Source organism: Festucalex cinctus, chromosome 8 (genome assembly GCF_051991245.1).
Source record: "Festucalex cinctus isolate MCC-2025b chromosome 8, RoL_Fcin_1.0, whole genome shotgun sequence".
Classification (NCBI taxonomy): domain Eukaryota; kingdom Metazoa; phylum Chordata; class Actinopteri; order Syngnathiformes; family Syngnathidae; genus Festucalex; species Festucalex cinctus.
The window spans coordinates 18,711,639-18,739,024 of NC_135418.1; the positions used below are offsets into that span (position 1 = coordinate 18,711,639).

At 39.5% G+C, this 27,386-nt stretch overlaps 1 protein-coding gene across 4 annotated transcripts in view; it reads right to left on the bottom strand.

Moving 5' to 3' along the window:
• The window catches only part of col7a1 (collagen, type VII, alpha 1), a 95,425-nt gene that overhangs the window by 29,588 nt on the left and 38,451 nt on the right, over positions 1 to 27,386 (bottom strand). For all 4 annotated transcript variants that reach the window (XM_077528930.1, XM_077528929.1, XM_077528928.1 and 1 more), the window contains 55 exons: positions 25,346 to 25,462; positions 23,569 to 23,715; positions 23,341 to 23,466; positions 23,106 to 23,252; positions 22,826 to 22,948; positions 21,610 to 21,879; positions 21,390 to 21,533; positions 21,166 to 21,297; positions 20,924 to 21,070; positions 20,703 to 20,828; positions 20,473 to 20,622; positions 19,007 to 19,143; positions 18,775 to 18,901; positions 18,540 to 18,683; positions 18,286 to 18,455; positions 18,166 to 18,207; positions 18,002 to 18,028; positions 17,879 to 17,923; positions 16,970 to 17,089; positions 16,830 to 16,901; positions 16,713 to 16,748; positions 16,585 to 16,638; positions 16,412 to 16,483; positions 16,138 to 16,251; positions 14,707 to 14,733; positions 14,550 to 14,603; positions 14,370 to 14,441; positions 12,841 to 12,900; positions 12,627 to 12,662; positions 12,502 to 12,546; positions 11,312 to 11,347; positions 11,199 to 11,243; positions 11,075 to 11,110; positions 10,903 to 10,938; positions 10,789 to 10,821; positions 10,639 to 10,710; positions 10,487 to 10,543; positions 10,246 to 10,281; positions 10,077 to 10,157; positions 7,689 to 7,724; positions 7,277 to 7,321; positions 7,114 to 7,185; positions 6,980 to 7,024; positions 6,866 to 6,901; positions 6,695 to 6,736; positions 4,850 to 4,930; positions 4,653 to 4,688; positions 4,507 to 4,542; positions 3,166 to 3,246; positions 3,020 to 3,055; positions 2,360 to 2,422; positions 2,221 to 2,265; positions 1,911 to 1,946; positions 1,689 to 1,724; positions 1,200 to 1,304 (listed from right to left, as the gene is read on the bottom strand). In XM_077528930.1, the coding sequence (XP_077385056.1) occupies positions 1,200 to 1,304; positions 1,689 to 1,724; positions 1,911 to 1,946; positions 2,221 to 2,265; positions 2,360 to 2,422; positions 3,020 to 3,055; positions 3,166 to 3,246; positions 4,507 to 4,542; positions 4,653 to 4,688; positions 4,850 to 4,930; positions 6,695 to 6,736; positions 6,866 to 6,901; positions 6,980 to 7,024; positions 7,114 to 7,185; positions 7,277 to 7,321; positions 7,689 to 7,724; positions 10,077 to 10,157; positions 10,246 to 10,281; positions 10,487 to 10,543; positions 10,639 to 10,710; positions 10,789 to 10,821; positions 10,903 to 10,938; positions 11,075 to 11,110; positions 11,199 to 11,243; positions 11,312 to 11,347; positions 12,502 to 12,546; positions 12,627 to 12,662; positions 12,841 to 12,900; positions 14,370 to 14,441; positions 14,550 to 14,603; positions 14,707 to 14,733; positions 16,138 to 16,251; positions 16,412 to 16,483; positions 16,585 to 16,638; positions 16,713 to 16,748; positions 16,830 to 16,901; positions 16,970 to 17,089; positions 17,879 to 17,923; positions 18,002 to 18,028; positions 18,166 to 18,207; positions 18,286 to 18,455; positions 18,540 to 18,683; positions 18,775 to 18,901; positions 19,007 to 19,143; positions 20,473 to 20,622; positions 20,703 to 20,828; positions 20,924 to 21,070; positions 21,166 to 21,297; positions 21,390 to 21,533; positions 21,610 to 21,879; positions 22,826 to 22,948; positions 23,106 to 23,252; positions 23,341 to 23,466; positions 23,569 to 23,715; positions 25,346 to 25,462 (4,346 nt within the window). The remainder of the gene's footprint in view (positions 1 to 1,199; positions 1,305 to 1,688; positions 1,725 to 1,910; positions 1,947 to 2,220; positions 2,266 to 2,359; positions 2,423 to 3,019; positions 3,056 to 3,165; positions 3,247 to 4,506; positions 4,543 to 4,652; positions 4,689 to 4,849; positions 4,931 to 6,694; positions 6,737 to 6,865; positions 6,902 to 6,979; positions 7,025 to 7,113; positions 7,186 to 7,276; positions 7,322 to 7,688; positions 7,725 to 10,076; positions 10,158 to 10,245; positions 10,282 to 10,486; positions 10,544 to 10,638; positions 10,711 to 10,788; positions 10,822 to 10,902; positions 10,939 to 11,074; positions 11,111 to 11,198; positions 11,244 to 11,311; positions 11,348 to 12,501; positions 12,547 to 12,626; positions 12,663 to 12,840; positions 12,901 to 14,369; positions 14,442 to 14,549; positions 14,604 to 14,706; positions 14,734 to 16,137; positions 16,252 to 16,411; positions 16,484 to 16,584; positions 16,639 to 16,712; positions 16,749 to 16,829; positions 16,902 to 16,969; positions 17,090 to 17,878; positions 17,924 to 18,001; positions 18,029 to 18,165; positions 18,208 to 18,285; positions 18,456 to 18,539; positions 18,684 to 18,774; positions 18,902 to 19,006; positions 19,144 to 20,472; positions 20,623 to 20,702; positions 20,829 to 20,923; positions 21,071 to 21,165; positions 21,298 to 21,389; positions 21,534 to 21,609; positions 21,880 to 22,825; positions 22,949 to 23,105; positions 23,253 to 23,340; positions 23,467 to 23,568; positions 23,716 to 25,345; positions 25,463 to 27,386) is intronic.

The following is a 27,386-nucleotide window of genomic DNA, read 5'->3' on the forward strand; positions in this document are numbered from 1 at the left end:
GGTAATCCTTCCAACAATGCAATGACATCGTTGACCTTTTAAAGTGGAAATCAACCCCCCCCAAAAAAATATTAAAATCTTGACAATATATTCTATGCAGCCCCACTAGTCTAAATATGGTATTCTGGTAAATATTGCTTTAGTGGAATATGAGTTAAGCAGCAAAATCGAGCAGTTTTTATCTATATAAATAAAGATGACTTGACTATATCAGAAAGCGGCCATTTTGCCACTTGCTGTCGAGTGAAAATGACATCACAGTTGCACAAGTGGCCAATCACATCACAGCTTCAGATAAAAGGTGAGCTGTGATTGGTCGTTGCTTCAACACTGACCAACTGTGATGTCATCTTCAGTTGACAGCAAGTGGCAAAATGGCTGCCCCGTGAGATGGATATAAACGGCTTGATTTTACTGCACAACATATTCTACAAATCTAATATTAATTAGAATGTCATGTTTAGACCAGTGAGGTCACATATAACATATTATTTTCAAGAAATGTTAAAGGTTGACTTCCACTTTAATGCAGTGTCTTTAATTGTTGCAGAAAAGTTCAGTACAGTGATGTCTTGAGATAAAAGTTTAATCTGTGTTGGGGTGACACTTGTAATGTAAAACAGTGAAATCATCTTTCCCTTTTAAAATGTCATGGCGTGATTATATATTTTTTTGATAAGGAAAATAGTATTCAATAATCCTGTATTTTATTTAAAAAAAAAAACATATAGTGACAACATAATTAAAGTGAATGCAAAGAAAATATTTTTTGCTCAATTTGGTCCCGGGCATCAATATAATGTAGACGCACAAAGAAGAGCTTTATTCAATAAACAACTCAGTAATCTTCAGTAACATTAGTAACATTTGGGGGTTGACTTCCCATTCGAAGTCTTACCATTAGGATAGCAGACTAAAACAAAGTTATGTGGTTGTTTTAAATACCATTTTGTTTTACGTTTCACTGCCATTGCACAGTGCTCATATATTCAACTCGAAGGGGAAAAAAATTCAGCTAAACAACACCTTATATCTTTGAAAAAAAAAAATAATAATTTAATTGGGTTACTTCTACCTCAAAGCACCACTGTATTTTGGAAACAATTAGTGTTTAGCCTAAGAAATAACAGTTCAATAGTTAACCATAAATACAGTAATTAATAAAAAAAAAATAAAAATAAAAAAAATGTTAGTCCCACCTGTCCTGGAGGGCCTATGCTGCCGGGCAGTCCAGAAGCTCCTGGGGGGCCAGCGGGGCCTGTAGGCCCAGTGAGACCCCGATCTCCTTTTTGCCCGTCACGGCCCTGAAAGAAAAATGTATTACCCAGCTAATCCTTTCCCAAAGGCTTACTTCCTCAGAGCCTATGGTGGAAACTGAACTATAACATCAAAGCAGGTGGCCAGTGCCACCCCTCCACTGATGTTCTACAGATCATTAATAGGAATTTATGAAAACACAAGCATGAAACTGCTCTGGATTCCTCACAGAAGCATTTTCTTTTTACAGGTTTGACATATTTGATCATATAACCAAAATTGATGTGGTACACAATGAAGTAATTTAAAGCGAAATCAATAAAAAGGAAGTGATGGCAGAAAGGTGGAGAGGCACAGAAAAATAAAACCAAAAGTGACAGCGCAGACACTTGAGAAGAATGATGATGTAACTGAGATTTGGCAAAACTGACATCTCGACCAGCAGCTCCCGCGTCTCCTCTATCGCCCTGTGGATTGAAGAAAGAAGTGTCAGCTATCAAAAGAATCACACATCATCATCATCATCATCATGATTATTAGCCATAACTTTCACACCTTCATTAAATGTGTGGAGTGTGAAACTTAAAACAAAAACAAAAAAAACAATAAAAGAGAGCAGTCTGTGTGAAATGATCATAGAATGGAACACGAACCTTTCGGCCATCCTCTCCTGGCACACCATCCTCGCCCTGTGTAATCAAAACAAACTGCATTACTGACTCTACAGGGGGAAACTGAATGATGGCCAGTTTTGCAGCAGGGGCACTCAGATAATTTACTGGCACCACTTTACAGACTCATTCAGGACAGCCAATATGCAGTCAAGCCTGAAATAAAAGTCTGCACGCTTTCGGACCAGCGCATCAACGCTAACTTAACAAAGCACACTTGTACTTATTTAATACTGTTTTCTGACTGATATTGAACATAATCTAAACTACAAGTTGGAATCCGATTTATTACCGTTTTGCCAGGAAGCCCAGGTTTACCATCTACTCCTGCTTTACCCTGAAACAACACACAAACCCGCATGTATTGACTTGTAAACAAATATAGCACATATCTGTTATCTGTGCGCCTGTAAATGTGCACGTGTACTCACGGGTGTTCCTGGAGCACCCACAGGACCTTGGGGACCCTGTTCACCTCGAAGTCCCGCTAAACCCTGAGAGCAGTTTCAGCATTAGGAGCACATTTCATCATTTCATCAAAAGGGAAGTTTAAATACAAACTAAAATGCTTGAATGTGTCTGTAAATGTAGACGTTAATGGGAAAACACAACACTCACAATGAATGAATACAGGGCAGCTTTTGTATTGCATTCATCAAGCTACTGTATTCAGGGCTAAATAATGAATTGAATTAGTTATTTTAAAATGTCAAAAAGGTACAAGAATTTGACTGTTTTATGTAAAGCACACACAGAAGAGAAAAACACGAGCGTCACTGAGCTGCAGCTCTTGCAAATATCTATTCCTAGCATCGCTTTAATTTCATATTTCAAGTATAAGATGAGTTATGTGCTTGAAGAGCAATTATGAAAATGGTCGTTTTAATGTGACAGTCCCACTTCAAAGAAAAGTGACAGATAATGTTCTCTTTGACAGCGTAACAGCTGCTAACATTTCCACAGTGCCCTCTGTAGGATGCAAGCATGAAGTACAACACCAGTTTTCATTGAACTAAATGCCTGAATGTTAAAGTCATCAATACAATTTTCTTCAATTTGTGTATACAGTTTTATATGCTTTGAAAACTCACATCTCTGCCAGGGTCCCCCGATTTCCCCGGATCACCCTACAATCAATAGACGACAAGAAGCACACAAAACGTATTAGCGGTGGACATGTTCTACTTTGGATAATGTTCAACATACAGCATGTTTGTTGGGTTTGTAGCTCCAGTACCCTCTGACCAGGTGGTCCGGCAACACCTGGTTTACCATCCAGACCAGGACGACCATCCAACCCGGAGGCTCCCCTTTCTCCCTGATCACACAGAGAAGTGAAGATTGGAGCCAAATCTATGACTCGCTACATCTCGGAGCCACCAGACGAGACGACCCGCCGGATATTGTGACGTTCATTGACAGGCCGGAGGACAGTTTGAAATAGATAGATAGAGAGATTACAAGCAAACAAGTAATGAAGGCAATTAAATCAATGAGGAGCGTCAAATCCTGACAGGTTTTCAATTGTGATGCACAAGGAATTTGCTGGTGAGATAGCACTGATACAGGACATGGCAGTACACGTTTGCTGCCTTGTAAGAATTTGACTATTTGAATAAAATTTTTTTTGCCATACTAGAGTAAATAGATGTAATTGCACATCCACTGCAGTAGGGTTGGGCTTGCAAAACGGAACTGCAGATTACCTGCTTTTGTACATATCCATATCGATGGTATTAATATCCCAAACCAATGAAAATGAGTCAAAATTTGCATTAAAAATACAATATATATGTTTACATATGTACAGTTTACATTCTGTATGTAGGAATTAAAGTCACTGTTTAGTAGGTGACATTAATATACTGTAGCTAAAATTACAGTCCTTCTTCGATATCTTCATGTGTTTCAGATTATCCCTATATTAAAGAGGTTTGGAAAACAAAATATTCTTTGGTGTTATTGGGCTGCCAACATAAAGCTAATTCATTGTATTAACATATATGTAAATAAAATGGCTCCAGACTGTGTACATATAAAACTATAATCCGCTCGCTGCCAACAATAAGATTAACGCTACGCTATCACACCATATAGCTCATGAAGCCGGATTAAAGCCTCATTTAGGATTATTTTGAAAACCGGGGAGACATTTCCATGTAGTTTGCTCACAAATAACCATTTCTTTCTTCATTCTGTTTGACAATGTATGTCATTGTCATAGAAATGGGTTGATATTTTGCTGTGATGCGTATATCCTGGCTAAGTCACTCAAAAAAACAATAATTTTAAAGTAAGTGTGATATGAGTACAGTACCACTAGTGCTACACAATGATCCACTGAACTCAATGATCCATCTGTATAATATTGTTACATTGTTGTTTTTGTTTAATGTTGTTAAGTTGTATTCAACTTTTAGTGTGATGCACTTGCATCTAACCGTTTCTGAACTGAGGGGGGATATATTAACTTTACTAAATCAAGATGGGAAATTGGTGTATCTGTTCATGGATTGTTAACAAAATGGAAGCAAAAGGAGGTAGCATTAAAGCTAAATTAGCTCGCGGCAATTCAAACCTTCTCTCCAGGTGTTCCTCTTTCTCCACTGTCGCCCTGAAAAAGACATTTTTTTTTGTGTGGTAAACATAAGTGAAACACAACAGGGACTATATGTCTGTACAGACAGTTATAAGTAGAGATGCAGTGACAGAAAGCAAACTCACTCTGGAGCCGGCAGGCCCACGCTGTCCCTCGGGACCCTTCGGAGAGAGCAGGGAAGGAACAAGAAGTCGCACAGGTTTACCAACCATGCATAACAAATCGACAGCGAAAGGGGTCAGCGTGCATACTGATGCATACACCGACGCTGATCAGGAGCTCATGGAGGCAATTCTAAACTGCAAGTAGGAGGCAGACTCACTCTTGGGCCTAAAGCTCCCGGAGTTCCGGCTTCACCTTTCTGACCGTTGCTTCCGTTCGCTCCTGGGTTTCCTCGGTCTCCCTGATAAACACAACGATAGCATCAACACAGTTGGGCCACACAGAAAAGTTTGATCCAAGCATGATTAGGAAAAAAATCCATGATATTTTCCTGTACTTTTTAAATCTGTAGTTGCAAGTGAAAGATTCTGAGGGTCAAGTAGAAAATTATGTTGCCAGTTTCACCCACTATTCACATACTGTATTCAAAGAATGTTTCAAAGTGGTGCTTTAGCATGACAAATCGAACCAATTAATGTTAAGGATGGTAACTGTCAACTTGGCTGTATTTCCCGAGAAGTGAGGACCCTGTGGTGTGTAATGGTCTGACTTCATATCAGATGGCAGTGTGTTTAAATCAGCCATCCATCCAACCTTCCATTTTCTACCACTTATCCTGTTCAGAGTGAGCCGGAGCCAACTGTCTGTGGGCGAGAGGCGGGGTGTATCTTGGGCTGATTGCAAGTCAATTACAGGGCCTACTGACTACCGACAAACAAGCATTCACACTCACATTCACATCAAAAGGAAATCAAAAGAAAATTTGGAAGTCTGGGACACATTTGTTTTGTGTGTATGTGTGTGTGTGTGTTTTTTGTTTTTTTTGTTTTTGTAAATATTTACAAGTCCTACTTTAAATTATCTTTTGACTCTGTATTTTTTTTTAGCTTATTAAATTACCAATGGAAGAATTTTGTTGTGGTGTTGTGTTGATATTGTTGTACAACAGCAAATGATAGAAATATAAAGTATAATTAAAAAAAAAAAAATGCAGCAGAATAAGCCAGAACTGGTCATGTCCCATTCTAGTTCATACGTTTTATTTTACTTTATTTATTTATTTTTTTAAGAATAATTGTCGTTGATTTAAGTACCATATTTTCCATACTATAAGGCGCACCTAAGAGCCTTCAATTTTTTCAAAAGCGTCTTATAATCCAGTGCGCCTTATATATGGATCAATATTGAGCCGCAACAGGTCTCGCTGTCAAGACGCTATCGGTGACCCTGCACGATCGGTGACACGCATGCGGAGAAGATCCCGCCATCTTGGATCGCTAGCTAATACGAATACTTTACCTCAGAGAAAATAATAAAACAGCTGTTTATTCATTTTGCGAGTGAATGGAGTTGTCAGAAAGCTGGTTTGTAATCTATTAATAAAGTTTGACTGAACTATCTGATTGTTTTGTTGACATTTCCTTTAGCGCAGCACCATCTAATGGAGGCATAACGTAACCCCAGCCTTTACTGTAGCGCCTTATATATGGAAAAAGTTTTAAAATATATAATTCATTGAAGGTGCGCCTTATAATGCGATGCGCCTTATAGTGCGGATAATACGGTAAACAGTAGCTGAAGACGAGAGTAGTAAAAAATAAAATAAAATAAAATAGTTATCTCCCCTTTCACATTCAATAACATACATTGTTTGGATTTAGGAGGAAGCCGACGAATCCCGACAAAACCCACATGCATAAGGCGCATTTTTTTTTTTTTGACATCTGAGATTCAAAGTCCAAACATGTGACTGTAGACACACTAGCCACATGTGCCTTGTTTGAATCACGTCAGGGTCAAATTGAGACTCTTGAAAACCTCAATTTAGCTGAGTTCATGATCTTCCAGAACAACAAAACATCATTTGTGACATGGATGGATACCATTATACTGTAGGTCTTTCCAGTGTTACCATGCCAACTCTGCCCTGCTGGACTCCTTGGCCTTGCTAGTGCTGCGTGTAATGATACTGCAAGGAAAGTTGCGACAGAATATTTTTACACACCTTCTCCCCGTGCTCTCCTTTCAACTGGCCTTGGATGTCAACCTGTTAAGGAAGAACAGAGATGTTTACATGGTGTTATAGAACCACCTGTTATCACAATTTGCTGTAAAATCTACAATTGCAATCAAATTTGTCAAATTTTGTTTTGATGAGTTATAAAATGTGACATACCAATTTCCCTGCTGGCCCTGGAGGTCCTTGAATTCCCTGAAGGAAAAAAAATGAAAAATGTGCCTCTTTGTTCATGTCAGTGTATTCATGACGTGAAAGTTTATGAGGACAAACCTGTACTCCTTTTTCTCCCCTGGGGCCTGTGAGTCCAGGGCTGCCCTGTGGACAAATGCAGATCAATAAAGATGTTAAGTAGCTGACCTTGCACTTGTGGAAAGGCATGCCAAAATATCGAAAAGCTGTCTCACATTTCGCCCCTGTTCTCCTGGCTCACCCACGTCACCTTTCTCTCCAGGGCGCCCTGGCTGACCAAAGATTCCCTAGGGGGGAAAAAAATAAATTAAAAAAATTACCCATACAACAATTTTAAGCCTTAATTCAAAATCAGGAGTCAAATCAAACGTGTCATACCCTCACTCCTCGTTCTCCGGGCTTCCCGGGAAGTCCTGCCTCCCCCTGAGGAAGATACAATAACAAACAACTGAAATACTGCAGTCATGCTGAGAATGATGAGAATGGAGGTCACTTAAGCAATCAGGATTCATCATCCCAAATTATAATCAAATGAGGTGTCATTGCAGGTTATGCTGCCGTCTATTACATGTGTGATAAAAGCAGACAACTATATACAGGTACTGCATGTTAATGACAATCTGCATCAGCGCGAGCTCCAAATGCTAATGCACATGGAGACTAAAGTCATTTAGTGAAAGTGGCAATGACATATGGCAATTAATCACCATGATTTGATTTAAAATCCTGAACATCAGAAAAAAAATAATGAGAAAAGAGTTACAAAGTGAGAATCAGAGATCAGACTTACAGGGGTGCCTTCATCCCCCTTCTCTCCTCGTTCTCCCTGGAAAACAAGTAGGAATAATACTGACTTTTTAAAATTGATGAAACCAAAAACCACTCAAGTGAGTGCAAGAAGCGTCTACACACAATGGCTTATTTCTCTCACAAAACAAGAAGGGGATAATGTATTACCTATAACAGCATCCTCTGAGGAAGATGCATGGAGGAAGGAAGAGAACAACTTCTCACATTCAGGATGTCGAAAATATTTGTGAAGAAATGACCTATTTGTCAAGACGGACCTGTCCTTTCCCAAAACTAATTTACATTTACATTGCAATTCTCTTTGAAATTGGTTGTGATTGCTTAGAGGACAGAACTAATCCTATCACTCTGTCTAATACATCCACAACGTAGTGCAGGCAAAACAATGCAACCAAGCAGTCATGCTGTGTGCAACTAGTTGTCATGTGTGGCCAATCGCCGGCCACTAATTTTGCTAAAATTTGAACAAGTGAACAAGTGTCACGATGCTTCAAATGTCACTTTTTTTTTTTTGTTTTGCACCTGTTACACAACAAAATGCATTTTTTTGCAGAGAATCAGAATAAAATGATGAGTTTTACAATATTATATTTATAATTTCATATGTATCTGTGGAGAAAAAAAAAAAGTGAAGAGGAGTGAGTCTCTGTTGTTGAATTGCACAAGTGCAATCAATGAATACAACTATCATTGGCAACAGCCTCTGAAATATCCACACAATCGCCTTTATTCTTGTGCATTTCCTTTTTTTGTATTATTATATTACAGCTACAGAAGCCAGCAAAATCGCCTTCTTTCTTAAAGGGCAAGTCAATCCCAAAAACATATTATTTGCAATAATATGTTCTATGCAACCCCACTAGTCAAAATAAGTTATTTTGGTTAACTCATTCACTGCCTTTGACAAGTATACTTGTCAATTGTATTTTTTAGAGCGGTGCTAAATGCGGGCGAATCTGAGCATGCTCCACTGGAAATATCAAACTTGGAAACAACTTTACTGATGCCCAACCACCGGTAGATGACATCATTGCCCCATTTTATAGGAAATAAACACAGTTTCAGAGTCCATGGGAGAAATGGCTGTATTTTGGCAAACCTACATTTTTCTACTGTCAATTATAAAAGAACGGGACGGGACAAAAAGTAGGGAGTCTATTCTGTTATTTGGTAGATTCGGTTTATATATAATTATTGAATGTAATATCACGTGAGTATTGGAAATGTAAAAATTTTCTATAATGACTGGCAGTGAATGAGTTTTAATATTGCATTAGTGGAATATGAGTTAAAGGGATACTTGACTCATTAAACCATTTTAAGCAGTAAAAAGTTCATATTTTGTCCAGAATAAATTTGATAACTTAATTACTTTTCCTGTGATTGGCTGGCAACCAGTTCAGGGTGTACCCCGCCTACTGCCCATAGCCAGCTGGGATAGGCTCCAGCACCCCCCACGACCCTTGTGAGAAGTAAGCGGTTCAGAAAACGGATGGATGGACGGACGGACGGATGGATGGATAATTACTTTTCATGTACAATTAATACCTTTAAAAAGTAATGTTTACACTTGCTGTCTATTGAAGATGACATCACCTGTGCTGAGGAAGTAGGTAACGACCAGTCATGGCTCAGCTGTTTTCTGGGTTATCAAACTGAGCCATGATTATCTCGTTACCTACTTCCTCAACACAGGTGATGTCATCTTCAGTCGACAGCAAGTGGAAAAATCACTTTTTAAAGGTATTAACTGTACATGAAAAATAATGAAGTTATCAAATTCATTCTGGACAAAATATTAACTCTTTACTACTGAAAATGTCTCAATGAGTCAAGTATCGCTTTAAGCAGCAAAATCCAGCAGTTTCAGAAGGCGGCCATCTTGCTACTTGCTGTCGAGTGAAAATGACATCACAGTTGCTCAGAGCTCAAGCAACGACCAATCACAGCTCAGCTTCAAAACACAGGTGAGCTGTGATTGGTCGTTGCCTGAGGAACAGTCATGTCATCATCGTTCGACGGCAAGTGGCAAAATGGCCGCCCCCTGAGATGGACAAAAAATGGCTGGATTTTGCTTCATAACTCATATTCCACACATGTACTATTAATCAGAATGTCATGTTTAGACTAGTGAGGTCACATATATTATTGTCAAGAAATGTTTATTGTTGACTTCCTCTTTAAAAATGGTGCCATGTTAGCGGCAAAAAAAAAAAAAAAAAAAAGATAGGCCCTCATGTTTTGCAATAGGAACACCAGGGGTGAGTGTTTTACTGTTGGCATTTGTTAGAAGGAGTAACTGTCTGTAAAGTGTTTGCGATTGTCCAGTCCGTTGAGTGTGCGGCAGGCCTAAGCCTCAAAAAGTCACCTGTTTCCCAGGAAGACCAAGCTTCCCTGGATTTCCCGGCCGGCCGTCCTCTCCCCTCTCTCCCGTCTCACCTGGCTCTCCCTAATGGGCGGTTGCAAGAGCAATTTGGCAAGGAGATAAATACAAATAAAGCAGAAAAGCCAAATGAAGCACGATCGAAACTCCTCACCTTGCCGCCCGGCCTACCACTGACACCTGGAGTTCCCTGCGGAAGGAAAGACCACATGTTTTATGCATTTGTAGTTTGGGGCACGACTGAAATGCGGCACAAGGGAACGCGGGGATGAATAATAGAAGATATTGTCAGGAATATTTCACAGGCACTGTACTGGCGATGCAGGCAGAAGAGCAAAGTAGATAAAACAGAACTCTCCAGCGTGATGTTAGGATGACGGCCGGCTTTCACTCACTGCCTCTCCTCGCTCTCCTTTCGGTCCAGTCGTGCCCAAGCCTGACCCTGGAGATCCCTTTTCAGGTTAGAACAAAGGAGGTGTCATTTGGATACTTCTTTTATACATTTTTTTTTTTGTAGTAGTAGTAGTAGTACTGCACAGTTACTGACTTTCTCTCCTCTCTGTCCTGTGTCTCCCTTTGTTCCTTTGGCCCCTTCAAAACCAGGCAGACCCGGCTCCCCCTTAGAGAGAGAGTGGCAAAGTAGAGGTGTCAGGCTATAATGGTAAAATTGATGATTGTATGAGACGATATCACTTACCTGCTCTCCTTTCTTCCCGATGGGACCTTGAACCTGGAGGATTTTAATACGCAGTAAAGTCAAGGATTTATGAAACTCCTAATTATTCCACTCATTATTTTTCAGACAACTCACATTTCGCCCCGGTTCCCCTCGTGCACCTTCACTTCCCTGAGAACACACAAGTTTCTTTAATCTTTTGGCTGGGATACTCAGTCCATGCGATTATGAAACGTTCTGCAGTAGAATCACGTTCCAACTGACCTGACCCGTCTGGTATGATTACTCCTAATTGAATCAGTCTCACCTTTTCTCCCGATGCTCCGCTGGGCCCTGGGGAACCCTGAGGACAATTGGAAAGACTTAGACGTGAGAATCTAAGCAATAGTCAGGTTATGAAACGTAAAGGGCGATGCCAGGTATATATTCACCCTCAACCCTGGTGGTCCCGGGGCTCCTTGTTTTCCCAGGTCCCCCTATGACGACATTAGGAACATAAGGATGTGAACACTTGGAAACAATAGACTACAAAATGAATGCTTACTCGCTCTCCTGTTTCGCCAACAAGTCCTCTTTCTCCCTGCAAAGAAACAAATGCACAGTTGATGAAAAATGTTCTGATATCGTGTCACCGATGCCTCCATGTTGCATAAAAATCTCATCATTTCAATTTAATGCAACCATAAATTGCCTGTCACAAAGCGCTCCTCTAAGTTTGGGCAGCTATGAATATCATTTCACACAGCTCGACCTTCATGAAGTGGAAAAAAAATACACATTTAAATTAGATGGTCTATCATCTGGACAAACTTAGTCAATATTATGTCAACTATTAGCTTTTACTTCTTTTTTGTGTCCTTTATGGTGAAAGTACACAGACTGTGCTCTCCGAACTGTCAAAATTAACTCATTCACTCCCAGCCATTTTCACCTTCGCTCCCAGCTGTTTTACTGGACTTTAATTGATTTTGCAAGACCCACAGAATATTGTGTTCTATAGCTATAAAACATGGAACCTACTAAAAGAAAGATTAGTGTCTTTTCTTTCATCAGGAAAAAAAAAAAGTATATTTGTATCTGTTTCTCTTTTACAGCAATTAGCATTAGAATATAGGTAAGTTTCATCATTATTCACAAATCTGTGTAAAACTGTGGGGAAAACAGCTTGTTGCAACATGGCCCTGGTTGATCTCCTATACTCTGCTGCCATCTGCTGTCTTTTTTTTTGTAATAACTACCATTGTTTCAACCGTTCTCTTCAGTTTAGAGGCTGGATCAAAGCCTTCTGTATGCTCTAGCATTTAAAAAAAAAAAAAAAAAGAAAAGTATAAATACATCTTTGGGAAAATTTTAATATTTAAAATAGAACGTATTAATACGTTTTTGGGAGCAAAAACTGGATAATAAACAATACTCGGGGAAAAAATGCTTTGTAATACACTTTAATCCAAAATTCAAATGAATCTGACCAGTCAATTAAACAATTGAATAATCGATAGATTAATCAATTCCAAAAAATATTTTTGATAGTGACAGAACTAATAAATTCAACTTCTTTTGTCTGTTCTTTGGAGCACCAAAATGTTTTTTTGACACGCGATTGTTTTCAAAAACACATTATATGCTGCATGTCATTAACTGTCACAATGATTTTTCCGAAAGGAAAATAAACAAATCAAAACAAAACATGTGCAATATTATCCAGGCTTGACTCCTGCTCATATCTGCACTTACCCGGTCTCCCTGCGATCCAGCCTCACCCGGCTGACCTCGATCGCCCTATTGGAACAGAGTGCGAGAGAGGTCAGGCTTCTCATTAAATGTTACAGCGCATCTCATTTTTCATACCTTTATCGTACCTTACTGCCAATTTCTCCTGGGGGCCCACGAGGACCCTGAAGGACATAACAAGACTCTTAATGTGTACAGGCAATCGGTGTTCACCCACATGTGTCCAAAGATTAAATAAGAGCAACTAAAAAGAGCCTGCGTCGTCTTCCTCTGAGACTGTAAGAACTCAATGTAAGCACATGACACATAAAGTCGAGCCAGTTGTTTGTTCGGCTGACCCACCCTGTCGCCAGGATCGCCCTGCCTGCCTGGTGGTCCGGGCAGTCCAACAGCACTGTCACCCTGTAAAATTAGAAGGGAATGCATTTTTAATGACTAATTAGTGGAGGAAGGTTGCTGAAGAAGAAATGAGAAAATGTTATCTTTTGAGGATTAATACCTTAACTTAACATCAATGTACATGTTTTGATGTATTACATTACATGGCAATTTTCTTCCTTACTGTTCAAAAATCCCATTGACATCACTGCTTGTCATAATTATAATGTCCTTTCTTAAAATTGATACAACACACACAAAAATGTACACTTTTTTTTTTAAATTACTAGCCGGTCAGGGGTCAACAACCTTTTTGAAACTGTGCGCTACATCTTGGGGATTGATTATTGCAAATTTAGTCAATCATATATTTTATTGTTATTAATAATCAATGAGAGTCATCTATGTGAAGACACTCATCATGATAATGATTTATCTCAATAATTATTAAATAATAATTAAAGAAGGTAGGCAACAAATAATATGCAAAACTTTATTTGTCTAAATCTCTGCAAGTGTTAATATTTTCACATGATCACTTCTACTCTACATCATTCTTAGGAAATCCCAATGTCTCATGACAGGTGAGCTCTTCTAACCATACATGCTGGTGACGCCTGTGCTTGCCACTGATTGGTCCAATCATTTTTCCTCAACAGACACTCATATCGGTTTCGAAACTGTCATACAAGGTGATTTTCAATTTGAAGTACAATTCGTGTACTTGCTCGCAAAAGTGTACTTTTGTATTTAGCCCTAACTTAGTGGCACTGCAAGTGAAAATGGATTCTAACACCAAAAAAAATACCATTTAAAAAAAACAGGGAAAATTTTCAAAGACATATAATTCATAATGGTTACAACATTTTTCAGTTTTGTACAGCAGCTTACTTAAAGGTGAAGTAAACTGCCCAAAAAATTCTTGACAATATGTTCTATGCAGCCCCACTACTCTTAATAAGGTATTCTGGTTAATTATTATTATTATTATTATAGTTATTGTATTAGTGGAATATGAGTAAAGTAGAAAAAATCCAGCCTTTTTCATCAATATTAAATAGCGGCCATTTTACCACTTGCTGTCGCGTGAAAATGACGTCACAGTCGCTCAGGTCTCAGGTACCAACCAATCACAATTCAGCTTCAGAGAACAGGTGAACTGTAATTGGTCGTTGCAACTGTGATGTCATCTTCAATCGACAGCAAGTGGCAAAATGGCTGCACCCTGAGATCGATAAATATGGCTGGATTTTGCTGCTTAACTCATATTCCACAAATGTATTATTAATCAGAATGTCATGTTTATTAGACTAGTGAGGTCACATATAACATATTATTGTCAAGTAACGTTTTAGGTTGACTTCACCTTTCAATAATTTCCCAAGTAGAGTATTTCTCTTATATGTAATACGGCGCCAGCCCAAGCAAAGTGATGACTACTAATACTGAAATGCCTGAGTGCACCTCATGACGTATATAGCAAATCAACCTGCCTTGTCTCCTTTGGCCCCATGTGATCCGGACAGCCCTCTAGGACCTTGCACACCTGGAGGTCCTGGAGAACCCTGATTATAAAAAGGCAATTAGCGAATGCAAAGCACCAAGCCCCACATGCGTCACAGAATCCATTTGCTAACTACGTGTGTCAGCACATTGATTGACATTGCGCTTACTGTGGCACCCTTCTCGCCAGCTACGGCCTCCCCGCTGCCGAATCCTGGAGGTCCCTAGCAGCACAGAGATAAGCGTTGAGAGTTATTATGTATATGCATGCAGGTTCCTCAGGATATTTCCGCAAGAAGTAGGCAAGATGGCAGCGGGGTGACTCACCCTCTCTCCGGGGTTGCCCTTGTCTCCCTGCAGAGGGAGATAGAGAGAAGAAAGCGGAACATTGTTGGCAGGCTGAACTTGCTCTTGTAAAGGTTATAAGGTGGATATTTTTCATTTGCATGACTTATACCCTCACCAACAGTAAAAACTGAAGCGATAACACGAGAACAACTTTGCAAATGCAACACAGATATTACCCCTAATATAACAGTTAAACTTTTTAATGTTGGCTTGCTGTTGTAAGAACTCAGTTTAATGCCATAACATGTATGGCTATTTAATGCTTATATAATGTTCATACAGTAGAGTATATGGGGAAAAAGTAAAATCTATCAGTAGTTTTCATGACATCCTGCAGCTGATGATCAGCAGCGCCACTAAACTGCATTGTGACTCAATGCTACCACCATGTGTGCGATTGTAAAATAACAACATGCAACCTCTTGTTTTTTGTCTGTGCACTGTTGTCTATTGTTTTTAAGTGTTTCCTTGCCCTCTTGGGGTTAAAGATATGCTAAAGATAAAGGCTTAAGATAGTAATATTTGTCAACTGTGGGCCTGTGAAGCTCTTTGAGACTCTTTGGTGATTAAAGGGGAAGTCAACCTCAAACGTTTCTTGACGGTAATATGTCATATGTGACCTCACTAGTTTAAACATGAAATTCTGATTAACATTACATTTGTGGAATATGAGTTAAGCAGCAAAATCAAGCTGTTTTGATTCATCTCAGGGAACGGCCATTTTGCCACTTTGTTGTCGACTGAAGATGACATCACAGTTGCTCAGGCTCAGGCAACAACCAATCACAGCTCACCTGTTTTCTGAAGATGAGCTGTGATTGGTTGTTACCTGAGATCTGAGCAACTGTGATGTCATTTTTAGTCGACAGGAAGTGGCAAAATGGCCGCCTTATGATATTGATATAAATGGCTGGATTTTAACGCAATATAACCTGAATACCGTGTTTAAATGTGGGGCTGCATAGAACACATTATTGTCAAGATATTTTTTGGGTTACTTCTCCTTGAGAGCAATAGTTCCCATTGGTTTCTACCTTTTTCGGGTTCTCTGTGGGTACTTTGGATTTTAACAGTCCAAAAACATAACTCACTCATACTGTCCAAAAACATAACTCACTCATACTGAGAAGGGTTTCTCCATTTTTTTTTTTTTTTACTGGAATGTATCTAAATACGCCCAGAGCCAGCTAAGATAGGCGCCAGCACCCCCCGCGACCCTTGTGAGGAATAAGCGGACAAGAAGATGGATGGATGGATGTATCTAAATACAATTAAGATATTGATTGAATACACTATGATGCAAAGACCTCTTGTACTGGAACATTAAAATCTGTTGGTGGGTGTATTCATGTAATCAGTGCATTTCTAACTAACTTGTAAACAAAATGGAAAGAATAGTGGGTTCACAACCTTGATGGAGAGTCCTGGCGTTCCTGGTATCCCGGGGCGACCATCCTGCCCTGGTATACCTGGTTGTCCTAGGGTACCTTTGGCACCATCGATGCCCGGCCGACCAGGAGTCCCCTGAATTGACAGCATTAAAATGTGCTTTAATTTTCTCTCATGTCTAAACCAAATGTAATTCTGTCACATTCTGTCACCTGGGCAAAATGAATATCAATATGAAACCAGCTTGTTTGCTTATGGTGTAAAACATTGCGTAATTTGTGTAATTTCTTCTTACAGGTATTCCAGAGATGCCTGGTTCTCCCTTCCTCCCTGGAAAGCCACCTCCCGATGTGGATCCTGGATCCCCCTGAAGCATTTGGAAGGTACCAGGAACAGTTTTCACACCGAAATTTCACATGTGGCCTCTCTTGTAGTTGATTAGGACAGATCATGCATGGCTCAGCTCACCCTTTCGCCTCTCTCTCCCTTTGGTCCTTGTGACCCTGTTGCACCCGGTTCACCCTAAAGTGACAGAAAATACATTATGATGATGATGCTTTCATAGCAGTAGAATATTTGAGTTGAGGATGACTTACTTGGCTTCCTCTGACACCAGGTAGACCCTGTGAGCCCTACAAAACATGTCAAGTCATTATCGTTTTGTGTGTTCAATTAATAGATTTTTTTTTTTCAATACTGGTTTTGCTGCTTACAGGAAGTCCTGTATTTCCCGGGGAACCCGGTCGTCCTGGTAAACCTGGATTTCCATCAATACCAGGAAAACCCTACAAACATTTACGGGTTAGATAAGAGCACAGAGGCATGACATTGGTGAGGTTAGATTTCTACTCACTCTCTCCCCCTTATCGCCTTTTGACCCCACTGAGGGATCAATAGGGACAGAAGGCCCTGGTGGACCTTGACGCCCTTCAGGACCCCTCGGACCATCTCTTCCAGGAAAACCATCCCGACCCTATATCACACACGCGCAAAAATTATCATATTTTTAATAAGGAAAATAGCACTCTACATTAAAAAAAAACAATGTCATATAAAGGATTAAAAAGTTGGCGCATATGCTGCTTCTGTTTAGCATACCTTTGCCACCTGGGGGCAGTATAATACAGACAGATACAGCAGTAGTAGTCATTCTTCTCAGAGGATAAAGAATATATGTCTGTGAGCATTGTTATATTGTTTGTCTATCATGTTGCTCCACCATTTGTGTTTAAACATCCATCCATCATTCCTTAAATGAATATAACACCGTAAAAGCATTGCTATTCACTTGTCCCTCTAAGGCAGGGTTCACCAATTCCGGTCCTCGAGGTCCGGACTCTTGCAGGTTTTAGATGTTTCCGTCAATTAGCACACCTGATTCATATAATCAGCTCATCAGCATGCCTGATAATGATCCTGATCTTTAGTCTCAGGTGTGTTGGTAGGTGGAAACATCTAAAACCTGCAGGACTCCGGACCTCGAGGACCGGAATTGGTGAACCCTGCTCCAAGGCCTTTTGCATTGTTTGTTGGCATAAACCTAAATGGACTTTTCTAAGGTAAAATTACTGTATGTTGTTGTTTTTAATACACAACAGCAGTTTGACAGTAAATATTTTTACTGTAAATATATTTTTATTTACTTTTTTTAGAGCTACTAAACTGCTGTTTGATGTGAAGTGAGTTGAGTTGAGAAGTGTTTCTAATAGTGTGGTTTTAGTTTAATCAATGTTGTGCCATATGAATGTAATATTTGACTTACAGGTTCTCCTTTGCGTCCATCAATACCATCTCTGCCTCTCTCACCCTGAGGAATATAACAATAATGTATAAACAGGTGAAAAACAAAGTAGGCCTATAACAGAAAAAAGAAACGGTACTGCACCTTCTCTCCATGATCTCCCTTGTCTCCCTACAAAAGTCACACACAAGGAGCAAAAAGAAAGAACAAAAATCTGTAGGGTGTGTCTGGAAATCCTAAAATGCCCTGTTTATTCAGTGCTTAATCCGATTGTAATTCCAAATGTTGTCAAACTCAAGATGACTCACCCGTGGACACTGAACGGTACACTGTTCTGGCCCCGGGCCACCCTAAAGACACAAACACCAGGCTGAAGAAAAGGTTGGATGAAATACATACGACTACGATGAATTAAGAGAAATCCCCACCCCTGATCCTCTGGCAATACCACAGAGCAAGTCTGCCAGATCAGTATGTAACGCGTCCAACTGGGAGGCATCGCGCACATACAGAACGTTCTGGGCGCTGCCGTCTGTCACCGCTCGCCGCAGCTCCTCGGTGTCTGCCCGATCGACTCCGACTGCCAACACGGTCACACCTGGAAACACCCACCAAATGACATGATTTTGATGAATGGAAGCTACTAAAAATCACATTTGACATTCGATCGCTCACTACTCACCTGCCGCTCGGAGGCTGGAGGCTGCAAGCGTGAGGCTGTCCGCAGATTTTTGATCAGCAATGATGACAACAACCCCAGGAACCCTTGGCCTCCTTCCAGCGGAGGTGGTGAGAAGATACCGAGAGGCGAAATTCAAAGCCTGGCCTGCAAACGGAAGTAGACCACATCCAAGTGATCAACAACACAACGAAATTGGTCTTGTAGATTTTTTTTCGAAAATGTCTAAAAGACTGACCAATGTTGTTTCCGGGACTTTCACCAAAAGGCGTCGACTGGATTTCTTGGAGCAGTGTGTCTGCCCTGCTGTGACGATCGAGTTGGAACCAGGTTTTGGGTCTATAACCATACACAACAACCCCCACCTGAAGAGCAGAAAACAAAATATGGACACCAGAAGACTCACACAATCTATGAAATGTATCTTTTGAAACGGTTTCAATTACGCTAGTTATTTATTGCTTTTGTACCTGTGAGTCACGCACTCCAATAGTGTGGAATGAACCCACTGCACTTGTGAGAAGAGCGCGCAGAGGTCCAGCAAGGTTAGTCCGATCAGTAGATGCTGGTACGACGAAGACCACGTCCAGACGTCCGCCGAGACACACTGTGGACACATAAGTTTTCATATACTGTAAAGGAAAAAAAAAAAACTCAATTCTGAAGGAGTGGAGGCAAAGGAAGAAGATACTTTTTCATGTTTTTTATATGTAATTGCCTCACAGAAATGAGAGTTCTCTGTGAACCAGTCAATAGACTTTTGTCACTATATTGCTGAAAGTACAATATTCAAGACCTGTTGATTAGCAGGGAGAGTGAATGAGGATCATTCCAATCATGACATACAATATGTTTACAACATATTTTGCAGGGATACCCTTGAATGATGAACCACATGCTACTTCACCAAGTCTAAAGAGAAATGGTACATTTCTATTGAAGTACCCATCACAAGCTTTTCACAATGGCACGTAAATTATTACGAAAAAAAAAACAAAAAAACAGCCGGCACTGCTATAGACGGAAATGGGACTCTAATGAATTGTATTTGTCTCATGGTGTTAACCTTGTGCAGTATTTGTCCAATTCTTGACTATTATTTTTTTTAATTAATAATATTATCATTGATAGAGCATAACTAAAAAAAATAACTTAGGAAGCTGAAATTCATCCAGATTGTCCATGTAGTTCAAAATGGCACCATCCATCATTTCTAAATTTTTATGGTCATTATTATATGTGGCAGACAAATTTTTATAGATGCTAGTAGTATATGTCCAATGTTTAGCTCCATTGACTCCCATTATAAATCCTTTTTTTTTTTTTTTTCATATTTTTGATGCACTGTACACCTGATGTGTTATAGTGCATTTCCCATGATTACCCAATTTATCTGTTCGGTGGGGCCGAAACTAAACGTGTAAAATGAAAAATGTGAGTTGAGAGTCTTCAAAGCCATAATCCACCAGGTAGCGCTAGAAAGCCACTTTTTAGTTTTGCTTGAGCTGACGTATGTCTTTGCCAAGTGACCATACTTGCACCAAAACAAGTCGACATGGTCGTGATTGAGAAAACAGGCCTTTGTGTGTGTGTGTGTGCTTTATATACGTCATAGTTAGTTTTGCTCATTGCACACTATTGCTTTTATTGTCCATAGATTGCATAGAATAAAAATATAATAAATAAATAAATAAATAAATAAAAACTCTATATGTATGGATAGGTCCGATGCCACTTTTGAACATTTTGAATGGTTGAAAGTAAAAAAAAAAAAGGGGGAGACAAATCTTGGCTAAAATACCGCGAGGGGGGTATTTTTTTTCTGCCCAACAGTTGAACAACAACACATTTAAAAATATAGATATTTGTATATTGCTTTTTTATTTAAACTCATTACTTCCAAAACCATACTCTCCATGAAAAGTACATGTCTTACCGGTTCGTTCATTGGCAAAGCTCTCTCTCCCAAGTCCATTGTCAAAAGACGGTTGTAGGCTGAAGCGGTACTGATGGCCCAGACGAAGCCCAGTCACCTGGTAAGAACTGGATGAATCAGGCAGTGTGACGGATAATCCTAGACCCCGGTCTAAGAAATATCAGACGACAATCAGTAAACTGCACAAGTGTGTGTATCAGAAACAGCGACGCCAAATAGCCATGTTTTACCATTTTCCTTTCTCCAGCGCAGAACATACCCTCGAACACCTGGTAATGGTTGCCAGCTCAGGCGCACAGAATCCTGTGTTACCTCTGCTACTCTTAAAAGTGTGCCCGGGAGGGAGGGAACACCAGCTTCATGTAGAGATTCAGCACATTACAAAAGGTAAGGATCAAGAGGAAACTCGAGTGAACTGCATGTGGCGGCTACACTACAAAACAGAACTTACGAGTGGTGACTCGGACAGACACAGGCGTTCCTTCACGGTTCTGAATTAAAGCCATGACCTTCACCAAATATTGGACCCCGGGATCCAGTCGGTCTAAATCTACGACGGTCACGTCTCCGCCCACCAACTGACTTGTCTCTTCGCCACCTACGGCCAAACAGGGAACTGGTTAGAGACTGGACACCTAAATATTAGCCACAGAGCTCTATGTTAAAAAAAAACAACAACAAAGGACCACCAACCATCGGTTCTTATCCACGACACCCGATAGGCCGTCGCTCCTCCCACGCCAACCCAAGACACTCTAACAACCTCTCCTGGATTCTCTTGGACTCTGAGCGACGTCACCGTACCGACATCATTCTGAATTGGTTCTGAGGTGGCACACGGTAAACGGATTTCAAATATTCTTCACATATGTCATTTTACAGACCAACATACTGTCTATTTAAATTCGGTTCAGTACCTGTTCTAACACTGAGGGAGCCGGGACTTCCCTCTCGAGAGCCACTCAGTGCAGATACAAACACGCTGTAAATGGTGTCCGACTGGAGTCCGTCAATGGTGAAGGAAGAGACATCAGCTGCCACGTTTCGAGTTGTTTCCACTCCTGCATCAAATCACAAAACACATTTTGCATTTGTTATTTGGAGTGCTACACACATTTCATTCAAAATGTTTCTTACCATCAACATCATTGCGCCATCTGATCTTATAGCCAGTTGCCCTTAAGGTAGGCGACCATTCTATGCGGATCCTCTGAGGTGTTACGTCGACTGCGCGAAGGCCATAAACCGTTCCACTGTGCGGGTTGGTCCGGGAGGAAAGAGTCACGGCCTCGCCAACGCGATCGTTGACTATGGCCGCCACACCAAATACCAGGGCCTCATCGGGTTGCAGGCCGTCTATCGTATAGACGGAGGTTTCAGCCGCCACGTCACGAGACTGCTCTCCACCTTAAATGCAAAATGAGAACAATGTAAGTCAAATGAACAAAAAGCAAAGCATCTGTCAAGAAAGATTACAAAAAAAATTAATGTCAAGCATTTGAAGAGTAAGTAACAATAACCATATTATGATACAGTTGATCCCAGTTATTGGCGGGGTATAGGGACGAGGTCGGCCTGCGAATAGCTAAAATGTGAAAATTTGGAAACTCTGAAAAAAAATAATTTCAAACCCCCCCAAAAAAAATCTTTAAAAAATGCTTGATAAATATTCAATGTACATATAACATAAAAAAACAGGGGAAATAGGAAAACAAAAACAAAAATATATATTTTTTTTCGTTAAAAAAAATGTTAAAAAAAGAATCTATGGATTTGAACTACAAGTATGCGTGGGTCGACTGTGTTGTGATGTAAAGGCAATGTAGCTAGGTGCGATTGATGAATAATGTAAGCCATTTTTTAAATTAACCATTTACCAGCAACTGTGAAGAGCAAACACAACCAAAAATTACAACTGTGCAGTATAAGAAGAGAGCCTTGCATAATTTTTATTACTCAAGTGTTTAATATACGCCTTATAACCTACTTTGTTCATTTGTTTTTCAACGGTCGAATTGCTGTCCTCAACCGAGAAGGGAACAAAACTAAATATGGCTGACCAGTGACAGTAGCATACAGTAAATAGTAAATCATCAAAAAAAAACTGGGGGAAAAAAAAACATGATTAACATCAATCACCCACAAGGGAAATATGTCAGAAAAATATTGCCAGTGTTTTGATATATTGTACATTTAATTTAAAAAAAAATAAATAAATAAAAATAAAAAAATAAAAAAGCTTGCATTTTCTTGCTCACGTAGCAACTGGACTCATGGTCGCCTGCTCCCATTTGCAATCCAAGAGCCACGAAAGAACGCATGCCATATTTGGCTATAGTGTACATTCACTTACTATTTCCTTGTCGCCACGTAATCCTATAACCTGTCGCTCCATTCACACCATTCCAGGCTATTCGAATTCTCCTGCTGTTTGCCTGTGCCACTCTGAGGTATGACACTCTTCCAATGTCTTGCTCTGAAATGAAATCGTCAAGGGGAAAAAGAAAAGATTCAGGAATCACTAAGTTCATTTTTAGTTCCCTGGAGAAAAAGGAAAGTCAATAAAAAGCAGCTAAGTAAAGGTTGTGAAACTATGAACGGACAGAAGGTAAGTATGTCACAACATGACCCACCTGGTCTTAAAAAGACGCTGGCTGGCTCGCCTTCATTGTCTCCCACCAGCGGCGTGACACTCACATCATAGGACACTCCCACAATCAGGTCTCGGAGGTCAAAAGTCGTCTGGTTTCCGGGGAGAATCTGAATATTTTGCACCCCCACTGGCGTGATAAGGAACAACAGAGCTTTCAAATGCATCGTTCATACTCTAAATCATATTTTTTGTATTCACAATATAAATCAGTGTACCCTCAGGACTTTGGATAGTAATGCGGTACTGTGTGGCCCCAGCTATGCCAATCCAGCCAATTCTGACCGTACTGCCCAAGGACTCCAGCACTCTCAGGTTGGACACCCGCCCCACTGGCTGTATTTCTGTAATTGCAGCATGAGAACAACATAGAACTGTTATTAATTCAAAACCCCATTCAGATGTTTGTGGAACTGAACTCAGCAATTCAAAGTTAGCTAAATTACCTCTAGAAGTGCTTGTGACAGGTGTGGCCTCCTCACGACCCTCAAACAGCGTGTACAGGGTGATGAGATATTCTGTGTTGGGCTGAAGCCCAGTCAGCTCGTATTTACTGGTGCTCCTGGGTAAAGACAAGGTCTGGGCACGGCCACCTGGACACAAATGAGTGGTTAATAGAATGCACATGCAGTTCTAAAAAGAGGTACAGTGTCTCCTCACTTTTTGCGGGCAATACATTCCATGCCCACCCACAATAGGTGAATTTCCACGAAGTAGAGGTCATTAAAAGTAAAAGAAAGATTGGAGTCTCTTCTTTCATCAGGGAAAATAAAAGTATATTTCTATCTGTTTCCGTTTTGCAGCAATTAGCATTAGAATATAGCTAAGTTTCATCATTATTCACAAATCTGTTCAGAATTGTGGGGAAATCAGCTTGTTTTTAACATGGCCCTGGTTGATCTCTTATACTCTGCTGCCACCTGCTGGCCGTTTTTTGTAATTACTACCATTGCTTCACCCGTACTCTGCAGTTCAGAGGCGGCATGTTCTACCATATAATATATATATATATATATATATATATATATATATATATATATATATATATATATATATATATATATATATATATATTAGGGGTGTGAATTGCCTAGTACCTGACGATTCGATTCGTATCACGATTCACAGGTCACGATTCGATTCGATACCGATTAATCCCGATACGAATGGTCACGATTCGATACCGATTAATCCCGATACGAATTTATAAGTCGATTGTTGCGATTTTTTTTCATTCATATTTAGAAAATACTAATCAGTAAGCTTGTAGAGTGTAAGATTTATATGAAAATGTATTATTTATTTATCTGAAATTTCAGTCTTATAGAGGTTGTAATCTGTTTCATGTTTGAACAGCATTAAAATAAAAATATTAAGGCTTAATGTGCCGTTCATATAACATTCTTCCATGCTCAAGGTGTGAAAAAAAAAAAAAAAAAAAAAAAAAAAAAAAAAAAAAAAAAAAAAAACGATTCTGCCGATTATTGAATCGATTCGAGAATCGCGCGATGTAGTATCGCGATATATCGCCGAATCGATTTTTTTATAACACCCCTAATATATATATATATATATATATATATATACACTTAAAACATTTAAAATAGAACGTATTTATACGTTTCCTGGAGCAAATGAGTTAATGAAGCTCTGCTTGCGGACTTGAAGTTAATTGCCTTCAATTAACTTGTTTTTCTATTTCTGCTGCAAGTGCACGTGCACGGAGGAGGGGCGAGGGGGTTTGAGCAATGAGTAACTGGGATTTGTTCTAAAAATAGCTCACAATGATGGAACACTAACTTGCTAAGAATAATTAAGCAAAGAAAAATGTAAACATTTGTTATAAACTTATCATGGTACACGTTTCTTAATTTACCAAAAATTCTATATTTTGATTAAAAATGTAGTAGATTGTGTTGAATGAAAGAATAAGCTGTTTATATTTACTCAAATATTACAAAAAAAAACAAATATAGCAACATAAATAAAGAATTTCATGGGGTACTCACGGTTGAAAATCTGTGATAGAATGAGTCCGCAATAAGTGAACCTCGATGTAGAGAGGGACCACTGTATAGTCTAATATATCATAATAACTTGTCAGATTTCTTTTCTATATGTCTGAATTGGGTCACAATAAAAACATGAAAATCTATCAAAATAAAATGTCCGGTAAGTTTATAATAAATGATTAACTTCTAACCAATTCAAATGACAAATCACCTTCACCCGCTCGCCACTCCAGCCGGTAGCCCTGAGAGGATGGAATGATTCTCCATGTGAGGCGGATGGATGAGGGACTGGTGATCGCTGCATTGAGGACCTGCTGCAGCTGGCGCCCTGAAGAAAATGTCAATTATTGAATATGTATTTGCTGACATTATTTCATCACCTGTAATGGACAATGATTCACTGATAATGATGTAAAGAAAGCCACATCGATTGTTTATCGCATGTCAATGAAATATTAAAATATTCTACAATGCTCACAGGATATAGGCTGATTTAAATATTTATGGTGATTTAATGCCAAAAAAGCCAGAGCAGCTACTGCTTTAATTTCCATTTAAACTGTATTATTTTGTATTATTTGGAATCCAATGTGACTAAGGGCAGTCATTTAAAACACGCTCACCCCGTGCATCAAAGTCAGAGAAAGTGTGACCTATCTTTGAGTGTCCAAAAAAAAAAAAAATCAAAGCAAGAGTTATCTGTTAAAAGCAATAAGCAGCAACCCTCTGTGGATGAATTAAAAGATTAAAATCAGCCCGCTGCAGCTTATCCAATTCTTTACATCAAGCGTGTGAAGCACATTAAAGCAATAATTAAATCATGACATTGGGTTATGTTATGTCAAACTATAAATCCGAACGGATGGTCCCCTCAGTACTAAAAAAAACAGCCAAAAATATTTCCACTTCCTGTTTTATTTAGCATCCCAACTCCTCAAGTCATGTAGTTCCAAAAAGGAGGAGCAATCAAGAGCTAAGATAGCACATTTGATTCTTTCCATGTTTATACACGTTATTTGGCCTTTGAGCGGTTTTAAAGCAGCTAAACCGCAATGGGCAGCTTTCCAAACTGGGATAGATTATGTCCGTAACATTTTGTAGAGGAGCAAGGACAATCAGTGACTCAGCCTTCAGACAAAATTAAAAGGAAACCATATGGTTGGATATTAGTCACAAGAAGCAGATGGTGTGCATGTGTAATGACCGTAGGTGAAGAACTCTTTCCGAAACAGAATTAATGTGTAACATGTAGCTGTCTGAAGCAAGCGAGCAATCAGGAAGTTTCCCATCAATGTCGTCTGTCCCCTTTGGTTTCATTCTTGTAGCATGACATAATGTATATTTCAGCTTGACATAGAATTTCACATTTGGTGTTGCGGTCAAAGTAGTTAAAGTGGAAGACAAACTTAAACATGTCTTGACAACAATGTGTTATATGTGACCCTAGTAGTCTAAACATGACATTCTGATTAACTCATTTGCTCCCAATAACGTGTAAATACGTTTTTTTTAATGTTTTAAGTGTCCCAAAGACGCATTTATACGTTTTTTTGTTTGTTTTGTTTTTTATGCTAGAGCATACAGAAGGCTTTGATGCAGCCTCTCAACTGCAAAGAACGGTTGCAGAAATGGTAGTTATTACACAAACAGCCAGCAGGTGGCAGCAGAGCAAAGGAGATCAACCAGGGCCATCTAGAAAAAAAAGCTAAATTACTTTTGTGAAAACTGATGAAACTTAGCTCTCTTCTAATGCTAATTGCTGCAACACGGAAACAGATAGAAACATGTTTTTTTTCTGATGAAAGATGAGACTTTAATCTTTCTTTTGATAGGTTCCATGCTTTTATAGCAATTGAACACAATATTCTGTGGGACTTGCAAAATCTGTCAAAATTCAGTAAAACAGCCGGGAGCGAATGGGATTGCTTCGGTGAAAATGGCTGGGTGTGAATGAGTTAATATTACATTTGTGGAATATAAGTTATGAAGCAAAACCAAGCCATTTTTATCTATCTCGATGCGGCCATTTTGCCACTTGCTGTCGACTGAAGATGACATCACAGTTGCTCAGGGCTCAGACAACGTCCAATCAGAGCTCATCTGTTTTCTGAAGCTAAGCTGTGATTGGTTGTTACCTCAGACCTGAGCAACATTGATGTCATCTTCAGTCGACAGCAAGTGGCAAAATGGCTGCCGTCTAAGCTGGATAAAAACAACTGGATGTTGCTGCTTAACTCATATTCCACTAACAC